This window comes from Hippichthys cyanospilos, chromosome 13 (genome assembly GCF_059441005.1).
Source record: "Hippichthys cyanospilos isolate Australia breed blue-spotted pipefish chromosome 13, RoL_Hcya_1.0, whole genome shotgun sequence".
In the NCBI taxonomy this organism is placed as follows: Eukaryota; Metazoa; Chordata; class Actinopteri; order Syngnathiformes; family Syngnathidae; genus Hippichthys; species Hippichthys cyanospilos.
Window position 1 is genome coordinate 13,737,535 of NC_142381.1, and position 26,102 is coordinate 13,763,636.

A 26,102-nucleotide genomic window follows, 5' to 3' on the forward strand; every position below is an offset into this window, starting at 1 on the left:
ATATCAATAATAAATAATGTACAAACTCTAAAGTAATCAGCTTTGCTGTGCAAATTATGGAGGGTTGTTATGGTATAAGGGGTGAAGTTGCTTAAAAAAAATGAAGACAAGAACAAACATAAGGTTTTAAAAGTATAGTACTACGAAGGCATTTATCAATTAAAAATCTGAGAAATTGCACAGACTATCCTGCATGTTGATGGCAGGAAATGCGCATCGTCATCTAATCGCTTATTTTCTTACACCGACTTCATTTTTAAACATTTGGCTGCTGCTTAAAATTGATGTAAAACCGATATTTTTGTCCACATAGTGAATAATTTTTGTCATTTATGCAAAATGTGCGCTGAAATACAGAGTTAAAAATTGCGATCATCAGTGAATATTCACTGTTGAGCTGATCCAAATAACTTACTGATTATCAGAAGTAAACCATAACTTCGATAATCGATTAATTGACCAACGATGGTTTCATCCCTACACTTGGTTGTAGTTATTCCTGTGAGTGTTGTGCAGCCTGTAATTTAGGTTTGGGGCTCAAGTCCTTTTTCACAAATTTTAAGTTGACTTTGATATTTACAAAATGGGATTTTGAGAATTCTATACTTGTTTTAGTACTTAGTTTCAATTAATGTGAAATCAAACTTTCACGTTTTGGCCTCTACACAGGTTGTATTTACAGTTGTCAATACAGTTTTGAAAATTCAAGACTTATTACTTTCAAGATATTTCAATGATCATTATAGTTTTTTTTTTTTTTTTCCTGTAATGGAAGCGTACCAACAATTTTGCCTACGTGTGTAGGCAGTCATGATTTGGCGCATTGGCATGCTCTTCCCACAAATGCACATTCCTTACAAATGGGATATTATTTAAAAGGAGAATAAACAGGGTTTCAACTGTGTAAGATTTATTGGCAGGAAAAAAAAAAGTATATATATATATATATATATATATATATATATATATATATATATATATATATATATATATATATATATACTGTATATATATATATATATATATATATATATATATATATATATATATATATATATATATATATATATATATATATATATATATATATATATATATATATATATATATATATATATATATGTGTGTGTGTACAGTTTACGTATAATATATGATATATTTTTGTATCGTTGTCTACTAACGTGTGCAGCCATAATGTACTAATGCTCCCGTGGTTTTAATATCATAACTTTCATGGTCTGCTGCTCATTAGGTATCTCATTTCTTCATCTATGTCCATGTATGGTTGCAGGACATTTAGAGCTACGGTACATCTGGATCCTTAAATGCTTTCATATTGCTCACTCGTGTCTAATTTAACTCGCATTATTCTGCAAAATAATGTGATTTTGTTTTCTCAGAACCAAAGAAGTAGAACTAATGCTTCTGACAATAAGACTAAATGATCGAGAGGTTGATTTTCCAAGTGCATCCTGCACTGGAATGTACAGTTGTACACACAGTATTTTCCACACACATGCATTATGCCCTTCTTTGCAAAACCAGCTCGCTACAATCTCGCTATGCTGCGGTGTCAAGCTTACACCTAACAATGATTCATCCAGTATCAGTTGGATGCCAGCATCTGAGGTCGTATGCTCTATTTGTCCAATTATGTGACTGTGCTTCAAGCCTCCGTTTTTCTAAGAAAAACAATCACCCATTTAGCATGGGAAAAAACAGCTTACCTTTCTAGGACAGTTCTTAACTGTAAAAAAAAAAAAAACCTTTAAACACATTTTTATTCACTTTACTACCAAAATATGGATAAAGGTATAGGTATTACAGCACATGTATAAGGTTTTAAGCAACATATAAGAATGCCTGTTTATTCGCATGTTAGAGAATTCAGGTATTTACATAATAATAATTCATTTTTGCACCTGGCTGTTAACCGGTAGCGTCACAGGAGGTATCTTGCAAAGCCTGAGCGCCCCCAAGTGGCACTCTTTGGACAGATGACTGGTTTGTGAAATTTTGTCGCGAGGCGGAAATGATTTTAACACTATTTATTCATGAACACGTTATGCAGTACAGTAATTGTACATGATAGATATATCGTTAATATAATATTAGGAATTCCCACGATCGAAGCGAGGATACGTGGTTTCTAGCTGAATGAACTGATCTGTTATCATTCTTTTTTTATAAACTCATCTCAACTAACCTGGCTCATCTCTTCCTTTTATTGAAGCAAATATGATTTATTTGCATAAATTGTCCTTCCCTGCTGTACCACTCCGTTACCTTAGATGTCAGTGTGTATCAATAAGATCAATGGCTGTTTGTTGTCAATACGTCGTCAACGCAGAGGAAGAAAAAACGAGATCGTAACATAAATATGTATCATGCTGTATGTTTTGTCTAAAATGTACTTTTGAATGGCAATTTCGAGTCGCTGGTCCCGGTACTAGGGTTAATGGATGTTTTTAAACGGTTTGCATTAGTTTTTATCGTCTGTCGAATACCCCGACATTGTGCAAAGGAAGGAGAGTAATGAATGTTGTCATCACCATCAGCTCTGATTCTGACAATGATGAGGACTGTTCGGATGTGGAATTTGTTGATTCTTTTAGTGAGTCTGCCGCTAAGCCAGAGTCCACCTCGGCGGTGCGAGTTGAAGTCCAGGACGCCAGCGACCCATCCGTAAGTTTGCTACATTATCTCAAATTGAGGAATTTGGAGCTATTTGCTAAACCCGCCTGGTTATGCCAGGCCAGGGGTGCTGGATTAAATAAATAAATAAAAAAAAAAAAAACGTATTTATTTTCTTCTGTTCTCTTCCATAGACCTTTTGCTTTGACAAAACGTATGCCAGCATGTGGCAGTGGAAATTCTTACACAGGACTTCGTGGAACAACAATGTAACACATACAATGTACTGTAGCCCTCCAAATAATAGTTTGAGTAAGAATAAACATGAATTGAAAGATCTACTTAAGTACTGAGTAACCTATGGGTGATTTAATTTACATGGTCAAAAATTCCAAAAGATCCTTTATGATTAAATATTTCCCTAAAAGTATTTTAAAACAATAGTCATTTTTATTGCAAAAAAAAAAAAACGTTCTGTTTACATATATCTGAAACCGCGCTATAGACTTGCCAGGCAGACATCAATTTATTGGTTAGGAATGGGTTGATGACTTGGTTGACAGTTTACTGTAGTTTTAAAGTGAACAAACACTAATGCTGTGTATAACTGATAATGAGCACTTTTATTTTTTTTCCTAAAGGGCCCATATCACAAGAGTCAACTTTGGGAGATTTTAACCATGTTAGAGTGTTGATTTCTAAACCTAATCACTCCAACGGGTTATTAACTTTCAATTGGTGCATTTCTAAGCATTCCTTGCTTATTCTGTGCTCTCAGCACCTGGCCAGCCAGCCATGAAACATTCATCCTTCCATCGCTTGACCGCAAGTGCAAGAAGGAGCATAAAAGTGACATCAAAATGAACTGGAAAGCCAAAAAACAAAACACGTCAAAAAATGGCACACAGTAACACCCTTTCTTTCTATCAAATCGATTCCCTCGGGAAACCACTACTCATAACAACAGTTCGGTCGGCGGATGACTTATTTACGAGAAAAAAAAATGTTTGTCTGGCTGTGTGCTCCCAAACACACATTTTTCCCACTTGGACATTTTCTAGAGTAGAACTTTGTAACTAATAAATGAAACATTGCTGTTTACTTGGCTGACTGTGTAAAATCTTTCCTCCCCAAGCCCTCTATGAAAACAAAAGTAAAACAATCAGAGCGTAGGTACGGCTCGTGGAGCAGTGGTTAGTACGTCCACCTCACAGTTCAGGGACTTGAGTTCAATTCCAGCTCACTTTTTCCTACGTGGAGCTTGCATGCTCTCCCCGAGCCCACCTGGGTTTTTCCTCCGGGCTTTCCGACTTCCTCCCACACTCCAAAAACATGAATGGCAGTTGTATTGTATTAGTTGTACTAAGTTGTCAGTAGGTGTGATGGGGTGTGTGAATGGTTGTTTGTCTCCGTGTGCCCTGCAATTGGCTGGCAACCAGTTCAGGGTGTCCCCCGACTACCGCCCGATGTCAGCTGCGACAGGCATCAACAAGCCTTCGACCTATGTGGAGATAAGCGGCCCTAGAAAATTGATGGATGGATAATTTTCATTTTCCCTTTTTCTAGGTTCTGATTGGGGAGAAATCATCAAAGATTCATCCAAAAGTGAAGTTCCATCAAGGACAAACAGACTTCAATGGGAACACTTTAAAGCAGAAAGCCAAACACAAGGAGAATGTACCTAAAAGAGGATTGAAACATGACATTTCAAACAAACTTGATTTACATACACACAAATCATTGAAACAAAACCCTGGAAGGTTGAAGCCAAATTTGGAAGTGTTATCTTTTCTGTTCAAACCTGTCCTAAATTACCGAATCCCCAAAAAACGTTTGTGTCTAGAAACGGGAGTAATCGAAGGCATACATTCAGAGAAGAGCGCTTCTCTTAGTTTAACTGAAGATGCCACTCAGAGGTCACTGTGTCCCGGAGAACCACACAGCGCTCATGCAGACAAATTGGATAACGCGTCTTCGTCGGTGCACATTGACCCTTCACTCACCCATGCCTCATCACCCACAGACAGCTCCACATGTGACCGTGCGCAAAAAGGCACCAACGTTTCAAGATGTGAAGTGGAAGACGGGACTGATGTCGAGTCAAACAAGTTTGATTACCTGTCCCAGAGCATTCCCATTGACTCTCCTCTGTCCATACGGAGAAGTGAAGATTTTGATGGCTTTCAGGCAGATGGAGATGAACCAGAGAGAGACAGTCCATCATTTTTCATGTTATTTCAAGAGGAAAATGATGGTGAATTGAATGCTGATGTTGAATTGAGTCAGGATGACAGGCATTTTGTTTGCCCGCGTGCATGTCAGAGAATCATGGATGGACTCGCAAATACCATGGTTAGAACCATTTCTCAACTTTTGGGTTTTTAATTGACCCACTGTCCACTTATTCAAAATTTGCTTTTCGTGTTTTTTCTTTCCAGATACAGGAGGAAAATGTGTCTGGTGACAAAACCAAGGTTAAGTTCCAGCAAAGACTCCGCCTAGTTTACATCGCCATGGAAGAGAACTACCAAGAAGGCACGTTGCAGATTTTTTCCGACCTTATACATCCTGGTTACTGTCCTCCCAAGAATGTCACGGCCCACTTGATAAGCGGCATCCTCCTGGACCCACTGTGTCCTCCTCATCGTTGTGTGCAGGCTTGGAATCTACTGATGAGAACACAAAGGTGAGAGAGCCAGTAAACCCCAGACTGAATTTTATAAATATCAAAAAAAAAAAATCACATAATTTTCTGAAATAACCATTTTATTCATCCACCAAAATTACAATCTGATTGCAGACATCACCTGGTTGATAAAACCACAGTTCCATGGAACTGGGAGATGTTATCTGCAGTCATGTCCACTCAGGTACTGAACGAGCAGGGGATTTTTTTTTTTTTTTAACTAGCTAAGAACTCGCCAATGTGCCAAATAAAATTTATATGCATATATTTAACTGTGGAACATTGAAAAAAATACCCTAATCTTAGATCCTTTAAGGGTTGTACAAGCCATGAGTTTACTCATGTTCTTACCTTGGCATCTTCATCAGGATGAGAAGAAGCATCGACCTGAAGTGGTGCGCATGCTCCTGGAGTATGTTGTGAAGACTTTGGATGATGACTTCTCTTACAAAAAGACCACGTCTGAACTCCATCTCTCAATCGCAAGAGCTACATTATCATGCAGTCAGTGCTTCATCCAAGTACAGTGAGTGTGGTGACCAGGAGCCTGTGGCACATCTGGAAACGGACCAGTGTTTTGTGACTATTCCTAAAAAAATAAAAAACTGTTTGTTGGTCTTTTAGGGATGTCATTAAATGGCTGTTTTCTGCAATTATCAAATCCACTGAAAATGGGGAAAGTGGTGAAGCCGCCAGAGAAAAAGATGAACACCTCAAGTAAATATCCCATATATTTTGCCAGCACTCATCTAGAATGTCCTACTTGTTTTTTTTTTTTTTTTTGTTATGTTCGCATGTAAGACATCTTTTGAACCTTACAGAATGGTATCCGTTCTCCAGAGGATGTTGTGTCTGGCTGTAGAGGTAGATTGCTCTCCTGCACTCAGCGCACCTAAGTTGTCCCAGGAGCTCTTCTTCACCCTCCTCACAATTAAGCCCCTACGAGCACACAGGTGGGTATGAGAAGAGTGAAGAAAGTAGTGAATCAGAACACTGCTCTTTTACTACACCAATATCCTCCTGAGCTTGTGTGTCTGACAAAATGACTTCCAGGCAACTGCTGCTGGACAGCCTGCCGAGCAACCTACTGAGATTGAAGCTGCTGGAACATCTGCTGGACTATGCGTGCCCACTGAAAACATCTGCGCCCATGTCGCTCAGTCTCTTGCTGCACTTTTTGGAGAACTGCACACTAGTTGCAGATCCAGTGGTGAGTACTGCACTTGTCACTTGGTATGATCAAAATACATTCCTTTTTAACTACTGTAATTCCCCAAATAAAAGATACACTTTTTCCCCCCAAAAATGAAGGCCAAATGTTTGGGCGCATTGTATAAACGGTAACTTCAAAATTAGAATCTTTGTTTGTTTGTTTGTTTTTCACCATTTGAGGAATATTGATCCATCAGCTAAATTAGCTGAGTTTTGAACAGCTACACATTTTTATATCAGCTATACTTTTCCTTACAACAATTACCGTAAAGGAACACACTGGAGGGTGGACATCACTTGGCTGTTAGCAGCCAGTGCAAGATGCAGCCAACAGCAGCGCGTGTTAGCTCAGGTTGTCACAGCATTATTAAAATGGAGAGGATCATGGACAAGTTATGATGTCTCCAGATGATTCAATTAAGAGTGGCAAAATAATAAGCTGTGTACACTGGGTAGAGAACGGAAAGGTATTCCAGTTGACTTGTTTATTAATTGTGCTCTTTTGGCACATACATAACGTGGGGGAACACGGATGGTGCGCATCTTGAAGTATTTATGGCAAAATTAAGGAAAAACGACTGCTTCTAGTGCATTCGACGTTACACTGCCCCACTGAGTGCTCACAATGTGGGAAATCTAAAACACACTTACCCCACCACAAATATATAACTTACGAATATAAGATGCCAGACTGTTTGTGCGTCCTATACACAGTAACATAGAAAATACCAGAATTTGGCCCTGAAATTAAGGGTGAGCCCTACACACAGGTGGGTCCTATGTTTGGGAAATTACCTTCAATGTTATGTATGAGTTAGATTGTCTAATATGCATAGACTAGGTGTTCAGGAACAGCATGCTTACGTTTACATTTGTCTATTAATTTTGTTTCCACTTTAGTGGACATTTGTTTTTGCTCTATATCATTTGATTCATTTTAGCTAGCCTACTAATTCCTAATGTGCTCAGTAGAGGACACCTTGGCTTCCCAGTGATTCTGTGTCTGTTGCTGGACAAAATGGACAAAACAGTAGAAACAAATGGAGAGGCTGGGTCTCAGGATATAAAACAACTGATGAGTAATTTTGATCCCTAGGATGATGGTGAGCGTTGGAAGAAATGGGAAGAGTTGGTTCACCATCTCTGGATGTTGTTAGTCAGCTACAACGCAACAATGAAAGGTGAGATGTTTTGAGAAACCCAAAGTCATTGTGATGTAAAACCCTTATGCTTGCTGTTTTCAATGTTTTATTTCTCATATTGAATAGGTCTACACTATATGTGGGTATTTGATACATTTCTTGTACAGTATTATAGTTTTTTTTGTTTTTTTAACAAGGATTAATAAAAGTCTACTGTAGGTAGATATACTATACATTGTTGTTTACATTGTTGTTTTTGCAAGATTGGATTGTCATGAAATAGACTGTCCACGGTAACCTCCACACTTACACCATCATCTCTAGGATATCTGAACAGGTCAGTCAGCAAGAAAATAAGCCGGCCTGGATCCTCGGTCTACAAGACAGAAGATATGCTAACAAGGGCGGCCATTTGTAAGTCCGTGGATGCCTTCCTATCCAGATCCCTGGCGGACGTCGGCCAAGCGTTGCCGCTGCACGTCGAGGAGTCCCTGACTTATTTACAGGACTTCCTGCTAGATGCCTGTGAGTGTTAATGAGAAGTCAAGTGTTTATTTTGTTTAATATTGTTGATATACTCTGTAAGATGTCTTTTTCTAACTACATTCAAATTACTATTTTGCTCTCATGTGTATATGTGAAAAGGTTTATTCTGTTATTATATTGATTGATGGATGACTTTATTGCTCTTATATGGTTGTAAAAGATTGATTTTGTATTCATACTTGACACAATGTTTTTTTAAGATGACGTTGATAAATGAGAACGCTTGCAGCCTGCTCCTGGTCATCTTTTTTTTTTTCTGTTGCACCCGTCCACATTAAGATTGTGGGTGAGCTGTTGCGCCTGATTTTGGTAGCTTGCACCCTGGACCGGTTGCCAGCTACTTTCAGGGCACTTTGCAATTTGACAAGCCGCACAACAACAAAGACAAAACAATAACAACAAAAAAGTCCCTTTTTAACAATTTTTTATGACAAGCAAGAACCATTGGTTCACTCCATCTGTGGTTTCAGTTAGACTTTTTCTGTGACAATCTAAGCCACACAGACACTCAGACAGTAAAGTCAGTTATCCTTCCATCAATTTTCTTTTCCACTGGTCCCTCAAAGTCATGGACAGAGCAACAGCTAAGTAAATTAGTCTCCAAATTTCACTAGCTCAAGTCTTTGAGTCTTTGAACCACTTACCGTAGTTTTTATCAAGCTCCTTGATACGGTAAATGATCAATATTTCTACGTATTTGTCTTTTTTACTATGCACTTTAAGGGGATTGTCGTCATCATTATGTTGTAAAAGTACAAAGACAAGACAATTCAATACATTGTGTGGACACATGTATTATGTACACTGAAGCAAAACAGTTGGTACACCTCTTAAATTTTTGCGCACCTTTGACGTTAAATAATGTCAACGGTAAGCCTATCGAGGTGCGGCAGCTATGAGAATTGAGATATATATATATACTTTTTTTTCATGGGAATGAGCAGTTTTGGACAGCTCATATTTGATTAGTCAGTCAATCTGACAGGCAATATAAAAGTCAATATTAGAACATAGCCCTGTGGCCTGCAAAAGTAAGTAAGTAAAAAAAACATATATATATATATATATATATATATATATATATATATATATATATATATATATATATATATATATATATATATATATATATATATATATAATTGTGGTTCAGTAGAATTGATTTAACAATAACTCGTGGAACAGACTTGGACAGAAATCATGCCATCCTGAGAAAATAAAACAAATGCTAATTGCACATGTTGAAACAACGTGTTTCCTCTTGTGGCATCACAAAGGCCTTCAAACATGAATACCATTTGAAAATGAACAAGGAGCGCTTTATAGTGACAGGATGTGTTCCACACTTAAAATGCACCAGGTGAAGCAAAGGAAAGCCATCTCGGAAGATTACAGACTAGTCTAAAGTACAGTTTCTGGCTCCAAACAGCCCGATGTTCTTGTGACTACGATTGCAAATATTTTGGAGAATTTTAAGCTTTACGGGGATGTATAAAATCTTCATGGACATGGCCGCAGGGAGAAAATTGAAAGAATTCCGGGACCGATAAAACTAAATGGAACAGTGTCTATGCTCCTCCTTTTGATCCAGTTGTCCAGAATTCTATCAGTACAGTATATGAAAGCTGTCAATCATTACTCAAGATAAGAAAGACCAGACGCCACGTATGTTTTGTTCTCAAAAGGTGAGGGTTTTATTTTGATTCAACAGCTGTTGGAGCCCGTTAGCCGCGGACCAATAGGAGCGCGCGCCGTTATCAGCAGAGGGAAAAAATCCCCAGCGTCGCCATAATACAGCAGCAGCGGAAACGGCTGAGAAGTGGCTAGAAAACAAAAGAGAGCACGCAGTCGTCCTCGCCATTTGGTATGCTCTTGCAGGTATAAACCAGACTCTTTCCACCCAGCCCGTTCCACATCCACTCATCTAGTCGTGCTTTTGGACCGAATCGAATACAGAAAACATTGGTGTGTGTTTTTTTTTTCCCCGTAGCGAGACTTATTAGAATGGCAAGTCGGCCAGCTTCGAATAATTGGATCTGTTAGCTTGTAGCTAGCTAGCAAGCGCTAATGCTAAAACAGCTAAAATGAATCGTAGATGTGGTATTGTGATGTTTTTGTAACGCCGTGTACTTTAGTAAGTATTAATTACACGGTTTGGGCTGCTTCTGTGTTACAGGCTAGTTAGCTGTAGCTAGCTGCTGCGATGTGTCTTGGCCTAGCGTTGCTCGCTAGGCTGTGCAAGGCTGTTATGTAAACAATAGTGATGAATCTTTTTATAAATTGCACTCCGCGTCTTTGATGAACTCGGTGGGACAATGCTTAACGTTATAAATGCGTGATGTGACCCACTTAATGACTCTGTTTCTGCAAATACATTGGTCCGTGTTATCGTTAGCTGTGTGGCGTGTGTGTTATGTAGAGTTTGGTGTCCAACAAAACCTATTTAGGTTAAGCTAGGCTAATCAGAGATCGTCAATGAGGAAAGAAAAAAAATCGCCTAATCAGTACTCAGTACGATAAGTGTTAAAAAAAAAAAAAGCTACATTTTCCGTTCGATGTTTTGACATTAGGGCTGGCATTGTTGCAGGTGTTTTATACAGCGATCCGCGGTACTTGATGAAATCTAATATGATACTCATGCAATTTAGTTCGCCAACACTTGGTAGATGACGTTTTCATTTTGCGGTGTTATTTTTTCAGGCACATGCGATTGTAGCGTCCCCATTTCATATATGCACAAATATCGCTCCCCTCCCCTAATCTTTTTTTGGAGCGTGTCACCAACTTAGGATGCCAAATGACTTGTGGTGTGCGTCGTTTTAGTAAGGCATTTTAGTGGTCATTAAATAGGCACACTTCCATTTGCTTGTTTATTTTAAGCAAATGTCTTAGGTTGTAATTGAGTTTTCCAACTGTTGACACAACTTTGATCATTTTTCCAGCCACTCCTAATGGCATTGATCTCTCTTACGCTCTCTCTAGTGTTACAGGAATGCCCAAGGAAAAATATGACCCGCCGGATCCCAGGCGGATGTACACGATAATGTCCAGCGAGGAGGCAGCCAATGGGAAGAAGTCATACTGGGCTGAGCTGGAAATTAGCGGTGCGTATGAAGAGTTCCTGGCTGCAAAAGTCATCTTTTTTTGGGGGGCGGGGGGGTCTTTAAACTCATTCAATCCCAAAGACGTTACGTTTTTCAAGGTTCCAGACATTTAATCCCAGGTGCTTATTTATATGTTTTCAATTGTTATGTTAAAGGTTGGTTCTAAAAATGGCTGGGACTACTTGAGTTAGTAGCATTGTGTCAAGGGTAGACTAGCCCATTTCATTATTTTGGATTACCTTTTCAGTTAACGATGCACCAAAATGAAAATCTGCTTATGACACAGTATCCTCACCTGGGTCATTTATTGCACTTTAAGTATTTAATCTTCTGTTTTCTGTCATCACAATGTTATTTAGTTTGAATTACCACATTTACCTAATTGCCTGTTTTCCATTATGTCGTGTTTGACGCCAAGATGACTTAATTACACTGGCTTGTGTTTATTACATCTAAACAACCCCTTGTTCAAAATAGGCCGCGAGTTTCGCAAATGCGTTTGCATGCATTATTTTTTACGATTGCCATAATACTTCTACGTCTAATACATATTTACGAGTCACTGCAAGGAGTCTGAGGCGAGTGTAGAAACATGCGTGGAATGGACAACTCAAGATTGTTGTTGCGTCGGCAAAGTTTTGAAGAACTGATCATTTTTTGTACTTTTATCCCACCAAATACCTCAAATCAAATTAATCTATATCCTTTGTTGAATAGTACAGATACATGGCCATAGCTGTGTACTTATACAGTATGTGCTTTTGTTTATCACATTGCATTACTTAACTCCTTTGTCAGTATGTGGGTGGTGCAGCTGCAATTTGACTGATAAAAAGAATAGTGTTTTGCGACACACTCAAAGTGGTCTTCAACTTGCAGTTGAGAGGTTTGGCAAAATCGACAAAGTAGCCCCAAGTTGAGAGGAAGACCAGTGATCTGTTTTAATCTGTGTCATTGCTGTTGTAATTGTTAATCAGGACACCTTATCTAAATCTGTTAACCACTACTTGTTGCTCATTGGTTGCCGTTGTCGGAACATATGAGTATGCACTGTACACTGCTCGAAAGGAAAAGTAAACACAAATGCAGAGCGTGCCTTACTGTTGCCCTGTATTAGTTCTGAACTGTCATTTGCAATGTAATATGATTTTAAAAAGCTAAAATAGTGGCAAAATGCAGAGTCCCTTTGCATTCTGAGAAAATCTTGCCTTTGAGTGGGGAATCCCTCACCCCACCAACACCAAACCCACTCCCATAGTGCTTTTTTTATTACATTGCCCAGTTTAAAATCCGCTCTAAAAAACACCTTTATTTTAGTGAAACACTGATTTAATTATTTCCCAACATATCTCCTCATCTTTCTAAACAAATCACATGTATGTACTTGTCCATACTGAATTTGGTTTGGACCTTCATCTGAACATGCTCATTTGAAGGCCTTAATTAGCATACATTAGCTAAATGATTTATTACTTTTTAAATGTATAAAGTATATATTTTTTGGTATTTTTTCAAAAGCAAAAAAGTGAAAGCAAAATTTAGAATCTTTAACATTTTGGAAGCCATAATGTTATTTGGAAATTTGAAAATATTGTAGAACTTTAATGTGTAGTGCATTCAATAGTGATGCTATTTCTCAGAACTACAGGATGGATTTAGCTGAAACTTGTTATCTGACCATAAACCTAATGAGTCCAACTACGAAGTTTGGTCCTACACAGTTAAATCTATTTGATGCTGTATTTGCTTTAAAATGTAAGACCCCCCCCCCCCCCCCCCCCCCCCTCCCCAGCTAGTTTTTTGTAACCTTGACAACATCCTCTTGGAACAGCAATTGTAAAGGTCTAAAAATCCTATTTGCACAAACTACAGTAATGCAGTAAATGCAAAAGCTGTGAGTATTTAAAACTGCTATCTTGAGTCCATAGCTATACAGTCTCCTGAGACCTAGCATATTCATTTGCCTCCGCTTTTGTGTCCTTTTTGTCTCAGCAAGACGTCAACATTAATTGCATCACACCCAAACACAAGAGACATTACTGGAAAGACCGGGATGTCCTCTACTGAGCACACTAGGATTTAGTATGGTAGCTTCAATGGGTTGAAAGATATGGAACAAAACAAATGTTCACTATAGTGGGGCACAGATGAATGGGTTGGATCTCAGGTATAAAAGTTAGTTGCGTCAGCCACAAGCCTGTGTTTACAACCACCCTCTCATCTGATTTTTAGGTCGGGTAAGGAGTCTCAGCACGGCCCTGTGGTCACTCACCCACCTCACTGCCCTGCACCTCAGTGACAACTCATTGTCACGCATCCCGCCAGACATTGCCAAACTTCACAATTTGGTGTACCTGGATCTTTCATCCAATAAGATCAGGAGCCTGCCGGCAGAGCTTGGCAACATGGTGTCTCTCAGGTGAGACGTCACGGGGTTTTTTCATTATTTCGTCATTAGAGCGGCCTGTGGTAAATCTGATTTTTTTTTCCTTTTTCGGATAAGCAGTGGTGCCCCTGTAGTAGTTCCTTAATATTGTTGAATCTTTTCTTGTTTTACTCGTCATGTGAATGAGATCTTTATTGCGAATGAGGTAACATTCCATCCTGCTGATCAAATACCGCTTTTTTCCTCCTCAGGGAACTGCTTTTAAATAACAACCAGTTGCGTGTTCTGCCGTTTGAATTGGGAAAACTGTTTCAGTTACAAACACTGGGGTTAAAAGGTGAGGAGCTAATTACCATCAGGCACAAGCCTCCCTTTTCTTGAAATGTCAATACCTCTCTCACCGCTTTTTGTTTCCCATTCTAGGAAACCCACTTGCACAAGAAATTATGAGCCTCTACCAGGAACCTGATGGCACGCGAAGACTGCTCAACTACTTGTTAGACAATCTGGCGGGGGCTATCAAGCGCAGTGAGTGGTCTTTTTTGATACCTCATCTCTTTGTATTACAGGCTTTTCTGGCAGTGTTGACATTTTTTATGTGAGGGTAAGCTGCACCTGTTAATCATCCACATTAAACATTTTACTTTCATTTAGTACCAACAGAGCAGCCCCCGGCCCGGTCGTGGATCTCTCTTCAGGAACCAGACCGAGCCAGACCATCCGGTAAGCCAATAGTAGTACATGGAGTTTCTGTAGTTGGCACATTAGCCAATGAGGCTCAGATATTTTTATTTGTTTTATTTAATCATAGACGGAGTGGTGGAACCTTTGATATGCCATAAAGGTCAACTAAGCATACTACCAATTGCACAGCTGGGCATATAACAATGTTATCGATTAATTGATTGCAAGTTACTGTATGGTCAATGCTTCTGGCAGGATACTGAGGTTATGAGGGAGAGGCTAGGTCGGAGGACATCAACATTGTGACTGTGTTTTTTTTTTTTAATTAATAATTAAGTTTATTTTTGTGAAGGGATCTCTATTGTAATCCAACCTATCTTTATATTTAATAATATTTTGATAATATATAACAGATTTCTTCTGTGATCCACTTAAGGACACTTAAGGTTGATTATTTTTTTGTGGACCAATCCTCATTAAGTTTGAAAGGCTCTAAAGCTTAATAAACCAGACACTGATGACAGGTTTTAAGTCTTATTTTGTTTATTATCATTATTTTATTTATTTTTTTAACCGAAAAATTCTTCGCATTGGTTAAGTAAAGGTGATTTGGCTGAAAAGATATTTCAAAGGGGGTAGGTACATCACTGTAAAAAGGTTGAGAACCACTGCTCTATCTTTTTTATTTCCGGCCCATCTGCTGGAAAATTGCATCACAGATAACAGTGTGTACCTGTATATAATAATAATAATATAAACAGAATAAAGGCATACAACCGTTTGCAAAAGATTTACTACAACACAATCTTGCAACAAGTTGGATCATATTTCCTTTTTTTTTTTCTTAATTTGACAACAAAATGTCACTGTACCTGTCACAGCATGAAAAAGCATTGCATTAGACTTGTGCCCATGTACCCCAGCATAATAGGATATACAATGAGTGCAAATCAATCACTTAATTATTAATATATATATATTTTTTTTTATAAAAGATGCTTATTTACTACAATCACAGGAATCAACATAATACTTCGACCTGCAGGCTTGTAAGCACTCTTTACGACAACAGGTGTGCCACACAGATGTGGTACTGTATATACCTGCTGTAAAACACAAAGTAAAGTGCAGATGACGATAATGCAAACAAACCTGTAGCTTGTCCTATTTCTACACATTCCTTTCGTTCATGATGCATGGAGTGCACTTCTTAATTGCTAAACTTATCATAGCAAAATAGATAGCAGTAAATTAAACATAAACAAATTATTTTTTTTACAGCCAGTACCATCACACAAGCTACCATGTAAGAAAAAACAAGTAACACCTGCTTAAATTTCCATTTGAGCTGTTAGGTTGGGCCTGCCATTATTGCCTTTTAAATTGTCACCCAAGTGTCGATTTGCACACAATAGAAACGAAACAAATAAAAGCGCAGCCCTTTGACTACTGGACTGAAAAATTATTTTGTGCGACAGGGTAGCCTTCCTTCTGACTGATAGGATTCCTGAACAAAATAGCAGCACTGGCTCTTTGTCACCATTGACACCCACACCCCCTTTTCAAAATTATGCCTACTTCTTCAAATCTATATAATAGGAACTAAGACGTTTTGTTTGCTTTCACCCTCCCAGCACTGTTCTCTGTCATGTGCTACAACGTGTTGTGTGATAAGTACGCCACAAGGCAGCTGTATGGCTACTGCCCCTCTTGGGCTCTAAATTGGGAGTACAGGAAGAAGTCCATCATGCAAGAGATTATGAGCTGCAATGCGGACATCATCAGTTTGCAGGTGAGACGTGTATTGCAATCCTTTCTGTCATACAACTTCCTGTCTTTTTTTTCCTCATCTGCACTGTTATTTAAATATTTACCAGTGTATTTGGCATCACCATCTGCCTTGACCTTTGTGAAACCTGACCCGCGTTTCTCCTTGTGAAACACAGGAAGTGGAGACGGAGCAGTACTACAATTTTTTTTTGCCTGAGCTGAAGGAGCAGGGTTATGATGGGTTCTTCAGTCCAAAGTCGCGAGCTAGGACTATGTCAGAGTCGGACCGCAAGCACGTGGATGGATGTGCGATTTTCTACAAGACAGAAAAGTAGGTTATCAAATGTTTTCTTGCTTTTTTGATAGTGAATCTTTGTAAATACCTACATATGGTTGTTTAATATGTGTGTGTGTGTGTGTGTGTGTGTGTGTGTGTGTGTGTGTGTGTGTGTGTGTGTGTGTATGTATGTATATATATATATATATATATATATATATATATATATATATATATATATATATATATATATATATACACAAGCACGCACACAAAACGTATTTTCGCGGCCATTGTATTTAAAGACGCAGTCTCAGTTGCACATGCTTTTCCAGTATTTAACACACACACACACACACACACAACACAATTAGGCGCTAGCCTTAAACATGTGGTAGCATGCATTCATGCTTGCGTATGTTTTTACAAAAGGAAGCAAAAGCAAAACTGATTTTGGTTGTACTCTATTAAAGTTTACGACATACTCGTGTTATTTTTCATCATCATCCAGAAATCTCATCTTCTGTGTCCGTTACGAACAACTGGCCAAGTTTGCTATCCAATTTCCAAGTTCCCTCTTGTCAATGACACCAATGTCCAGCGGTTGAATTTCATTGGTCAAGCCTCCTGGAATGATGGCAAGCTGAGAGTTTATTTGCTGCACATGTTTTTTCATAGTGCATGTGAGATGTGCGCACATCAAGTCACAAATCAACATCGATGGCACGTGTAGGGGAAAAAAAACAAAACATCCTTTCTTTTTACGTACACCTCACCGAGCCACTCTTTCATTTTGTCTTTGTCCATCCAGCCCTTTTGATTAGACTTAACAAGGACTAAGGCAGGAAACGTTTCTTTGGGCAGAGTTTTCCTTTTAAAAACCACAATTGGTGGCAGTTTTTGTCTCATGAGCATCGCAACTAAGCACAACAGTAAAAGCAGACATCTCATGACCTGTTGCGCTTATCGCCGCCGTTCTGGTCCCTTTCTTTTCGATGGTGTGGCTCACTGGGATGCTGAAAGTGAGCGACACTTTGTCCATGTTGGTGATGTGGTTTGGCTGGGTGTTTTTGTTTGCGATCTTTATGCAGCAGTAGGAGCGGAAGATGGCCAGCTTTTCCTTATAATGCCAGAAGTTGCTATGCTACGGTGGCCCTTGCTCAGATGGATAAATAGCATCGTTTCATAAATCGAAAGCACCAAGTTGGGCCTCCACGAACATGTTCAATTTTCACATCATCTGGGACGATTGGAGCCTGTTAACAGTTCTTTGATCATGAATCCATTGCTCGTTGGTCTTCTAACACGGGCCTCTCCTTGTTTCCATAGAAACTCAGCTGTTTGACTTGGCAAAGTGCATTTTCTTGCTTTCTCCATTTGCGAATGATTGACTTTTGGATTTTAAACTCCCTCACAGCCGCACGATTCCCATGTTGCTCCGTGTAGCCAATAGCTTGCAGTTTAAAATGTGCATAAGCGTGTCTCTTTTTAGGTGCCATCTTTGAAGGTTTTAGTCTTTAACCAAAGCAAAATAATGCCCCTCATTCGGTAGTCCCTCCCGAATGACCCAGGTTTCTCACCCTATCTCTTAATGGAGAATTCGGACATCCTGTGGAGGAAACTCATTTTGACCACTTGTGTCCAGGATCTTGTTCGACCCCCAGCTTGTTACCTTAGGCAAGGGCAAGAACGTAGATCAAACTGAGAGCTTTGACTTTCAGCTTAATTAAAAGTTTTAATTACGATCCCTTTTATTTAAAAAAAAAAAAAGTACATTTTTTCTAATTGATAGTGTTGAAAGTATAGAAAATGCTCAAACTTTAACTTAGAATCCACTCCTTGGTTTGTTCGGTCCGTAACAAGAGGAAATTGGTAAAATTTTAGGTCATTATTTTTCAAAGTAAAAGCAGATGTTTTAAAATGTCTTATTCAGAAGAATCACAAAAAAATAATCATTCTGCTTTCTTGGAGGACAACAGAAATCTGAGACTCCTGCTTGATGACTAAAACTATGAAGATTTGGAACATTTCAAATTAAGAAATGTTTATACATGTGATAATCAGTTGTCGATGAATAATTTCACCATCTTGGGAACATATTTTTGAAGGGGGCTGGAATGGATTATTGGCATTTGAATTTATTTTCATGGGGAAAATATGTTTAATATTTTACTCTTGTGAGTCGTAACAGTGATTGAAAGTAGACCAGTTGATAAAAGTAAAGGCATATTTCCATAAGGCTTTGGAGAGCAGTATGTCTACTTTAATGCTTTGGTATGCACTTTTTACTGTAACAAGCTTTTTTTTTTTTTTACCTGTTCAAATGCTTGTGGGCTGATAAGTCATGCTCGACACCATGGGAATGAGTAGTCGCAACTCGAATTTGTGAAAGACTTAAGTTGGTATTATTTGAAACTTACAACTCTACTTGAACTCATCCTATTAGACTCCAAATCCCTTTTATTTATTTATATTTTCTATAAATATTATGGATCTCTGGTGAGGCTTGCTCTTCTTATTTATGACCATCAGGACTGGTTGAGTAGCCATCCTCTTTTTCTGACTTCTTGAGTATTGTTTTATGTTACTCAATTTGACGTAAAAAGTTCGGCCCCACGTAATAACAAATGAAGGGGGGAATAAAGCACCTAGATAAACTTAGATCAACTTTGAGTATGATCAATAATATGTCCCCTTCCATCTCTGCAATCCAGGTTCAGTGCAGTGCAGAAACATACAGTGGAGTTTAACCAGCTGGCAATGGCCAATTCAGAGGGCTCAGAGGCCATGTTGAACCGCGTGATGACAAAGGACAATATCGGCGTTGCAGTATTGCTTGAAGTCCGCAAAGAGATGATGGAAGTCTCCTGTGAGTAGACGCTACGTCTAAATACTGTTGTACTTTTCAGGGCTTGTGTCTCACTTTTGGATCGTTTTCTTTTTAGCTGGAAAGTCACTGCACGGCATGGAGAAGCAATTGCTGCTGGTAGCCAACGCCCACATGCACTGGGATCCGGAGTACTCTGACGTCAAGCTGGTTCAGACCATGATGTTTTTGTCGGAAGTGAAGAACATCGTGGACAAGGCCACGCGCAGCCTCAAGTTGTCCTCCGTCTCTGGTGAAACCAACGGCATTCCACTGGTGCTCTGTGCTGACCTCAACTCATTGCCCGACTCTGGTATGTGACACAGAGGTCCGCTGTATGTGCTCGGAATAGTTTGGTTGACTCGTTCGAATGTAAATTAAATTAGCGACAGCACGACAATGCTTCATAAGCTGTTGCCAAACTTAAGTAATTGGGCATGCATTCTGCCAAGCATAGCCATAGGCAGATAGATCAATAAATGATGGGAATTGCATTCTCAAAACAGGATTATTCATAATTAAGACGATAAAAGATCAACCATCAAAGCCAAAACAAATTTAAAGCATCATCACACACAAACACATTAAAGATGGAATCTCATTATACCCACATCAGTCTTCATAAATTCATTTGCACCTTTTTACCTCAGTCAGTTCTTAAGGGTGCTTCTGCCTCCCAACGCAGGTGTGGTAGAATACTTAAGCACGGGTGGAGTGGACTGCACCCACAAGGACTTCAAGGAGCTCCGCTACAGCGACAGCCTGACCAAATTCAACTGCAACGGCAAGAACAGTACGTCCAACGGCAGGATCACCCACGGCTTCAAGCTGAAAAGCGCTTATGAGAACGGCCTGATGCCTTACACCAACTACACGTTCGACTTCAAGGTAAGTCAATGTACCGTTGAAAGGATTGGTTATATTTATTTAATATTTTGAAGGCTTGTTTGTTTGATTTGCAAGCCTATCACCACATACTATGCAGACCGGTCTTGGTGGCTGAGAATCACCTGTAAACCTCTAGTCAAACGTCAAATAAGTGATTTTTATTTTGAATGTAGTTTTTCTTTTTTATGGAAATTGTAAGCTCTTTTTCATTTGTCTTATCATTTAGCCTTTTCATTTTTGCTGAAGCCCTCCAAACATGTTCACTTTACTCATGCAGTCAGATCACAGGACCGAAACAATCATTTTGGCGTGTACAGGGGCACAGGTGGCTGCTTTTAATTTTCAAAGTAAATCTTCTTTCAGAGTTTGAGCAACAAAATGTTTGTTTTGTCTCTGCGACTGAACCAAATGTTTCCACAGACCGGGTTGGGGACCTCTGCGCTCGGTGTCATTTGAGTTTTCCTGCTGCTCTTGAAAAGAACATTGAGCAATAATTGCCCATTATGTAATGCACATATCTGGTATCCATATGATTAGGAATGGGCATAGTTACGTATAATAAAAAATATTCTTTTTTTTTTTTTCATTTATCACTTCTTGACTCAAATGAGGACTGATGGAGTGAACTCAATTATGAAGTATTCATCGCATAGATCATAGGTGTCGAACTCCAGCCCTCAAGGGCCAGTGTCCCAGATTTTTTATAGTTTTCTCCCCTCAACAAACCTGGTTCAAATCATTAGCTCATTAGTAAACGCTGCAGGAGCTTGAAAATGATCCCAATCATTTGAATCAGGTGTGTTTTAGAGAGGTTAGACAACATGCAGGACACCGGCCCTCGGACTAGAGTTGGACACATTTCCGCTGTCATTCTGCATAAGGTGTGTTTATTTAACTCAGTGCCAAGGGTGATCAGAAAAGGCAACTTCTAGAGTCCCGGTATATTTAGCATTTTCACTCATCTCTCAAGTCCGACAATATTGGTAACACGGGTGGTATATGAAAGATTGATTTCCATTCCTTACTTAGAATTGAATGTAGGTAATATCTTTGTTATATGTGTGGAAACACTGCCTTACAGTGGTCATAGTTATCACTACAGTGCTCAATTGGTTTAATATTAAATAAACACTTGTCAAGCGTGTCAGCTACCTTCCATTAAAAAAAAAAAACGTATTTGACAAAAATATTATTTTTAATTGCTGTTTTAAAAGGCAAGACTTTTCTGTGCTTGTTAAGGCTTTCTTTCATAAAAAGTAGGGATGTTATGTACCGCTTTTGAAACTGATGCCAGTACTATCAATGTGCAGACATTTCACCTTTGAAGCCAATTTAAAATAAAAGTGAAACACATTCAGTCCCTTACAGATTTCTTGTTCACTCCAAACTTTTTTTGCTACAAATTACCATGCCACTGTTGTTTGAATGCAATTTCCTCCTCCCAAAACAGCCCCAAAGTGTTTTTTTTTATAAGCATACCTGCTCTTTTCTGTGCTCTCACTTCTCACTGTTACATTACTAATTGAGTACTGCCCCTGTACCATCCATGTAGACTAAACACACACCGACATTTCTCTGTCAGCGTGGACAAGGATGAAGTCATGATTCATTATATATTTTTTTCCTGCTAAAAATCTGCTTCAGCTGAAAAAAAAATCATATTATTTGGCCTTAGTGCACCACAATAAGAAATGAGATTCTTGACTTCATGTTTGCTTTCTTTCAGGGTGTCATCGACTACATTTTCTACTCCAAGCCTCAACTGAACGTCCTGGGCATCCTGGGCCCGCTGGATCCTCACTGGCTGGTAGACAACAACGTCAGCGGCTGCCCGCACCCTCACATCCCTTCCGACCACTTCAGTCTCTTCACCCAGTTGGAGCTGCTCCTGCCCAGCGTGCCCCCACAGGTCAATGGGCTCCATCTGCCCGCACGCAGGTAGTGAGCCCCCGCCCACTCCAGCAGGGAGGGGGAGAGGGGTTTCCCACCCTCTCACGACCAGCTCTTCCCTCTGCCGTCCCAGGAGAAGGAAGGCAAAAAAAGAGGAAAAAAAAAACCACAACCTGTAAAATATTCGTACAGTGAGGTCTGGCCAACAGGGATTTCGTATGATGTTATAGATATTCTATATTTTTCTTTCTTTTTTTTTTTCTCTTTTATTTTTTTAACTGCTCAATTCAGTCCAATTTGTGTATCATATTTTGTCTTTTGGACTCCCTTCCCCAACCATCCGTACACATTACAGTTTCGTCACGCTACAGGATGCTAGCTCATCCCGCGTTTTTCGACGCGAGAGGGAGGGCCACGTTTAGTGGAGAAGCCTCTGAGCCGACGGCGCGTGTGTGTGCGCACGTGTGCGCGTCTGCCCCGTCCTGTACAAACCTAAAACCAGCAAAGACGGCAAACGCGTCACACTGCGCACCCCCGCCGCGTCGGAAGAGGGCTGGGAGTTGAGGCGGAAGCGTTTCCGCTGTCGGTCTGTGGTGCTCGGGGCCCCGGCGAGTGCTAGGGGCCTCCTGTGGTGCTACACCTCCACCCACCCCCACTCCTCCTGCCCCGGCCCTGGTGCAATAGCCCCCACACCCACAGAGCCACCCAACGGTGCTGCCCGACTTCACACAGCCTGGAGGGACGCTTTAAGAAACGGCTACCAATCTTGATTTCACACGCTTTGGGTGTCATAGTCTCGTCCTAAACGCTATACGGCACTCTTAGCCCGCACTTAATTTTGGGTGAGGGCCATTTGGGGATCGTGGTCTTGATTTGCTTCCAGTCAGGAAGCCGATGGGCGAGTCACGGGTGATGCACCCAGCATTCCTCACTGTCCAGCTCAACACACACACACACACACACACACACACACACAGATTTATTTGTAGCACTCGACGGCCAGTAGTGACATTCCCGCTTCATCAATCCCGCATGCACACACTCACATGAAATCAGTGTTTTCTGTTCTTTAGCTCTTTTCGGTTCTTTCTTTTGTTTTGTTTTTTTCCTCACAAGTGTTTGTACAGAAAAAAAGCGTAGACTCAGTCTTTACATGATTGTATATGAACCACAGAAGACTTGTTTTTCTGGCGTTTTTTGTACTAAGAGTAAATTATGATCCCATTTGAGAGAAGATTGTATGTAAACTATGGCTAAATTTTTATCCCGTTCATGTCGCGGTGAAACTGATGACCAGCTTGTACAAACGACGTAAGCAGAAGAAGAAGAGGTTGTTCACGGTGTTTTGTCCCCACTTTGCACTCCTTTCCAGCCTATCGTTTTAAAGCCCCAACCCTGCCGCCGTTACCCATCTCGATTTGGTTTGTTTGTGGCAACTAGTACAAAGACGCCGAGTCAACTTTGCCATCCATCATCCACGTATGTGGCGTCTGACTGACACCTCATAAAAATCCCCCCCACATCTGAGCAAACACCGTGCCTCATCGTAGCAGTCGTCTTGCACTACTAAGCGTTGGACAGACGCCTGAACAACCTTTTCTGCTTTTATTTTTAAATACTGTTGAGACATTTGTGAAGATTTTGTCCTTTTGTGTTCTGTTGTTTTTTTGTTTTTTTTTTTTTAAACAAGCGTAATAATGTTGATGTGTATATTCCTTTTTTTAAGCCCCGCCCCACCATTAATCAGGTATATGTGTGTGCCCCCACCTTTTCGCCCCTTAGGATCAGGTGTGTCTTTTATGAAGTCATCATTGTACATTAGCACAGCTCTGCAACTTTGCTTTCACAGCCAGATCTTCACACAAATATATCAAAAAATTCAAACTTGAGTTAGTTGAGCTGTCATTTTAAATCCCTTCCTTGAGCAACCACTCTGTATCTGACACACACAAACACACACACACACATGTCGCTGCAGCTAATGTGCCATCCGTGGACTCCATCTCCCCAACACAAAAACACACACTTCTCATTTGGTTCCTCCCCAGCCCAAAATGATTTTGATGCCACAGTAAGACCGAGCACTTAACAGACCCTGCCCCCTCGCCGCATCACTGACATCTCACCACTTTGTTTTAAAGCGACGGAAGCAGAGAAATAGGAAGTATCTTGTTAGTCCTCAGAGGTCTTTCCTTCTCCTGTTTGTTTGCCTCCTTTCTGTTTTTAAATGAAAACAATGTCCACTTTTTCCCCCTTTACCTTGAATGGCATTCGTATTGTAGTAGATGAAAAGGCTAGCTTTTTTTGTAAAGTGTGAATAAAAGATGTATCTCATGTTTCCTTTCTAAAATGATATTGAATTGTGTTGATGTATAAATAATGGATTCTTTGACGGTATTGTTTGCTACTTTTTAAGTACTTTTCCCGTCGTACACGCTTATCCCGCCATAAACCAAATCCTCTGCGGACAAAGTGTACAGGAGTTGAATGTTCTGGAATGAAGGATGCAATGATTTCGGCATCAGGGAGGGCGACTTCTTCCTCAATCCCCCCCCCCCCTTTTTTTTTTAATTTGTTGTTTCGTTACCTTCCAGCTTTACGGCAGACATTTCTCCTAGCGCTAGCTCAAGATTGCTAGTGCCTGAAGGTGAGGTCAGCAGAGCTGACCTCGTGGTTGCTGGTCGCCAGGCCGATCCTGTGATCATTGTTTTGCCCCCCTTCCGCTTATTTTTTATACTGTCCCATCGCTTGATTTGGCACGCTTCCTTCGTGAAGGCAAACTGCCGTCTCAGAGGGCCCAATCGCAGAGCAAAACTCGTGTGATTGTGTTGTGCTTTGTGATTATTTTTTTTGTGCTCCCTTTAGGCGTAGAGTGACCTATTTGTCCCTAAGCTGCATCTTTTTGTTGTTGTTGCAGTGCACACCAAAGCTGCTCATAGTATCGGATCATGTTGCTTTCCGCCCCATGCAGGTTATGTGAATTGGAGGGCTGCAAGGAACGTTTTTCCTTGGACTGACTTCATTAAGCTCACCTTCTAAGTGATAGCATCCCTTTCAGAAAAATGGCAATAATACTCAACATTCAGACCCTTATTTTGGCATTTTACGTGGAGACTAATGTAGCTTCTTTCATCCTTTAACACTGCGCTCACTGTTAGCTGATACGTTGATTTCACCTGTATATTTGCTCATATTCCCCTGCTGATCTCGTGCTAGTTGTTCAATGATCAGGATTGTCTATCTGTAGTCAGCTGAGTACATTTTATTGATCTGTCACTGTGTTTATGCACTGGACCAACTATTGTTTACCATTCATAAAAATACCAGCAAAAAAAAAAGAATAAATTAATAACTGATGACAAAACACTTGCACAATGTTGTAGAATGTCCATTAACCCAGACAAAAAATCAAGGCAGCTCTTTTCAAATCAACGCATATTGTTTGAAAAAGGAACTGAATGGTAAACAATGTTTTTTGTTGTACACTTAGCCGTCCTCTCAATTCTCTTTGGACTAGTTTTGTACATTTTTTTCTGTTTTCATTGACTACAGGTTCTGCTTGTTTCCTTTTCACCTACCTATGTATTTTCCTACTTCTTGTTCAGAATAAATTCTATATTATCTGTTTCAGGCTGTGTCACCTTTTATTCTTTGCAATCAATATTGGAAATAAATTCTATATCTGTTCTCACCCGGCCTCATTTTTCTATTTTGTTCTCTGCTAAATGTTCTTACTGCATATGATTTTAATGTCATTTTACACCAAAAACGGTGATCATGCAAGTTTCATGCATTTTAAAGAAGATTTATATTTATATATATAAAAAATAAAATCAGGGCAGTAAAGTGCTGTGTGCCTGTACATGCCATTTTGATTGTTACGTCTCTGAAAAATACGTTTTGCAGCAAAATCCACCTTAATCTTCACGACCTCAGGGCGTGGCCATTCTGTCATTTACAGTCGCCAAACAATGACATCATACTTGCTCGGGTAATTATTAACATAGCTCACCTGTT

The 26,102-nt window shown here is 39.7% G+C and overlaps 2 protein-coding genes across 11 annotated transcripts in view; both read left to right on the forward strand.

The window, feature by feature from the left end:
• simc1 (SUMO interacting motifs containing 1) overlaps positions 1-8,453 on the forward strand; it is a 58,476-nt gene extending 50,023 nt beyond the window's left edge. For 8 of the 9 annotated variants that reach the window (XM_088431560.1, XM_088431562.1, XM_088431565.1 and 5 more), the window contains 10 exons: positions 2,616-2,685; positions 4,201-4,986; positions 5,073-5,320; positions 5,435-5,504; positions 5,689-5,846; positions 5,945-6,037; positions 6,142-6,273; positions 6,374-6,530; positions 7,629-7,713; positions 7,999-8,453. In XM_088431560.1, coding sequence (XP_088287686.1) covers positions 2,616-2,685; positions 4,201-4,986; positions 5,073-5,320; positions 5,435-5,504; positions 5,689-5,846; positions 5,945-6,037; positions 6,142-6,273; positions 6,374-6,530; positions 7,629-7,713; positions 7,999-8,210 — 2,011 coding nt within the window. In that variant the 3' untranslated portion in view covers positions 8,211-8,453. Of the gene's footprint in view, positions 1-1,800; positions 2,686-4,200; positions 4,987-5,072; positions 5,321-5,434; positions 5,505-5,688; positions 5,847-5,944; positions 6,038-6,141; positions 6,274-6,373; positions 6,531-7,628; positions 7,714-7,998 lie in introns of those variants that run through there. The other variant, XM_088431567.1, reaches the window with a different exon arrangement.
• A 1,141-nt stretch (positions 8,454-9,594) lies between these two features.
• On the forward strand, positions 9,595-25,776 carry cnot6a (CCR4-NOT transcription complex, subunit 6a). 2 transcript variants are annotated; one of them, XM_088431661.1, is made up of 12 exons: positions 9,595-10,185; positions 11,203-11,324; positions 13,557-13,743; positions 13,962-14,047; positions 14,134-14,238; positions 14,365-14,433; positions 16,029-16,186; positions 16,341-16,495; positions 19,156-19,310; positions 19,387-19,620; positions 19,993-20,195; positions 21,922-25,776. In XM_088431661.1, exons 2-12 carry the CDS (start codon positions 11,213-11,215, stop codon positions 22,135-22,137), a joined length of 1,680 nt encoding a protein of 559 aa, XP_088287787.1. In that variant the 5' UTR covers positions 9,595-10,185; positions 11,203-11,212; the 3' UTR covers positions 22,138-25,776. The 2 variants fall into 2 exon arrangements, with proteins under 2 accessions (XP_088287787.1, XP_088287786.1); XM_088431660.1 differs by having other exon boundaries at positions 9,596-10,098.
• The last annotated feature ends 326 nt before the right edge of the window (positions 25,777-26,102 follow it).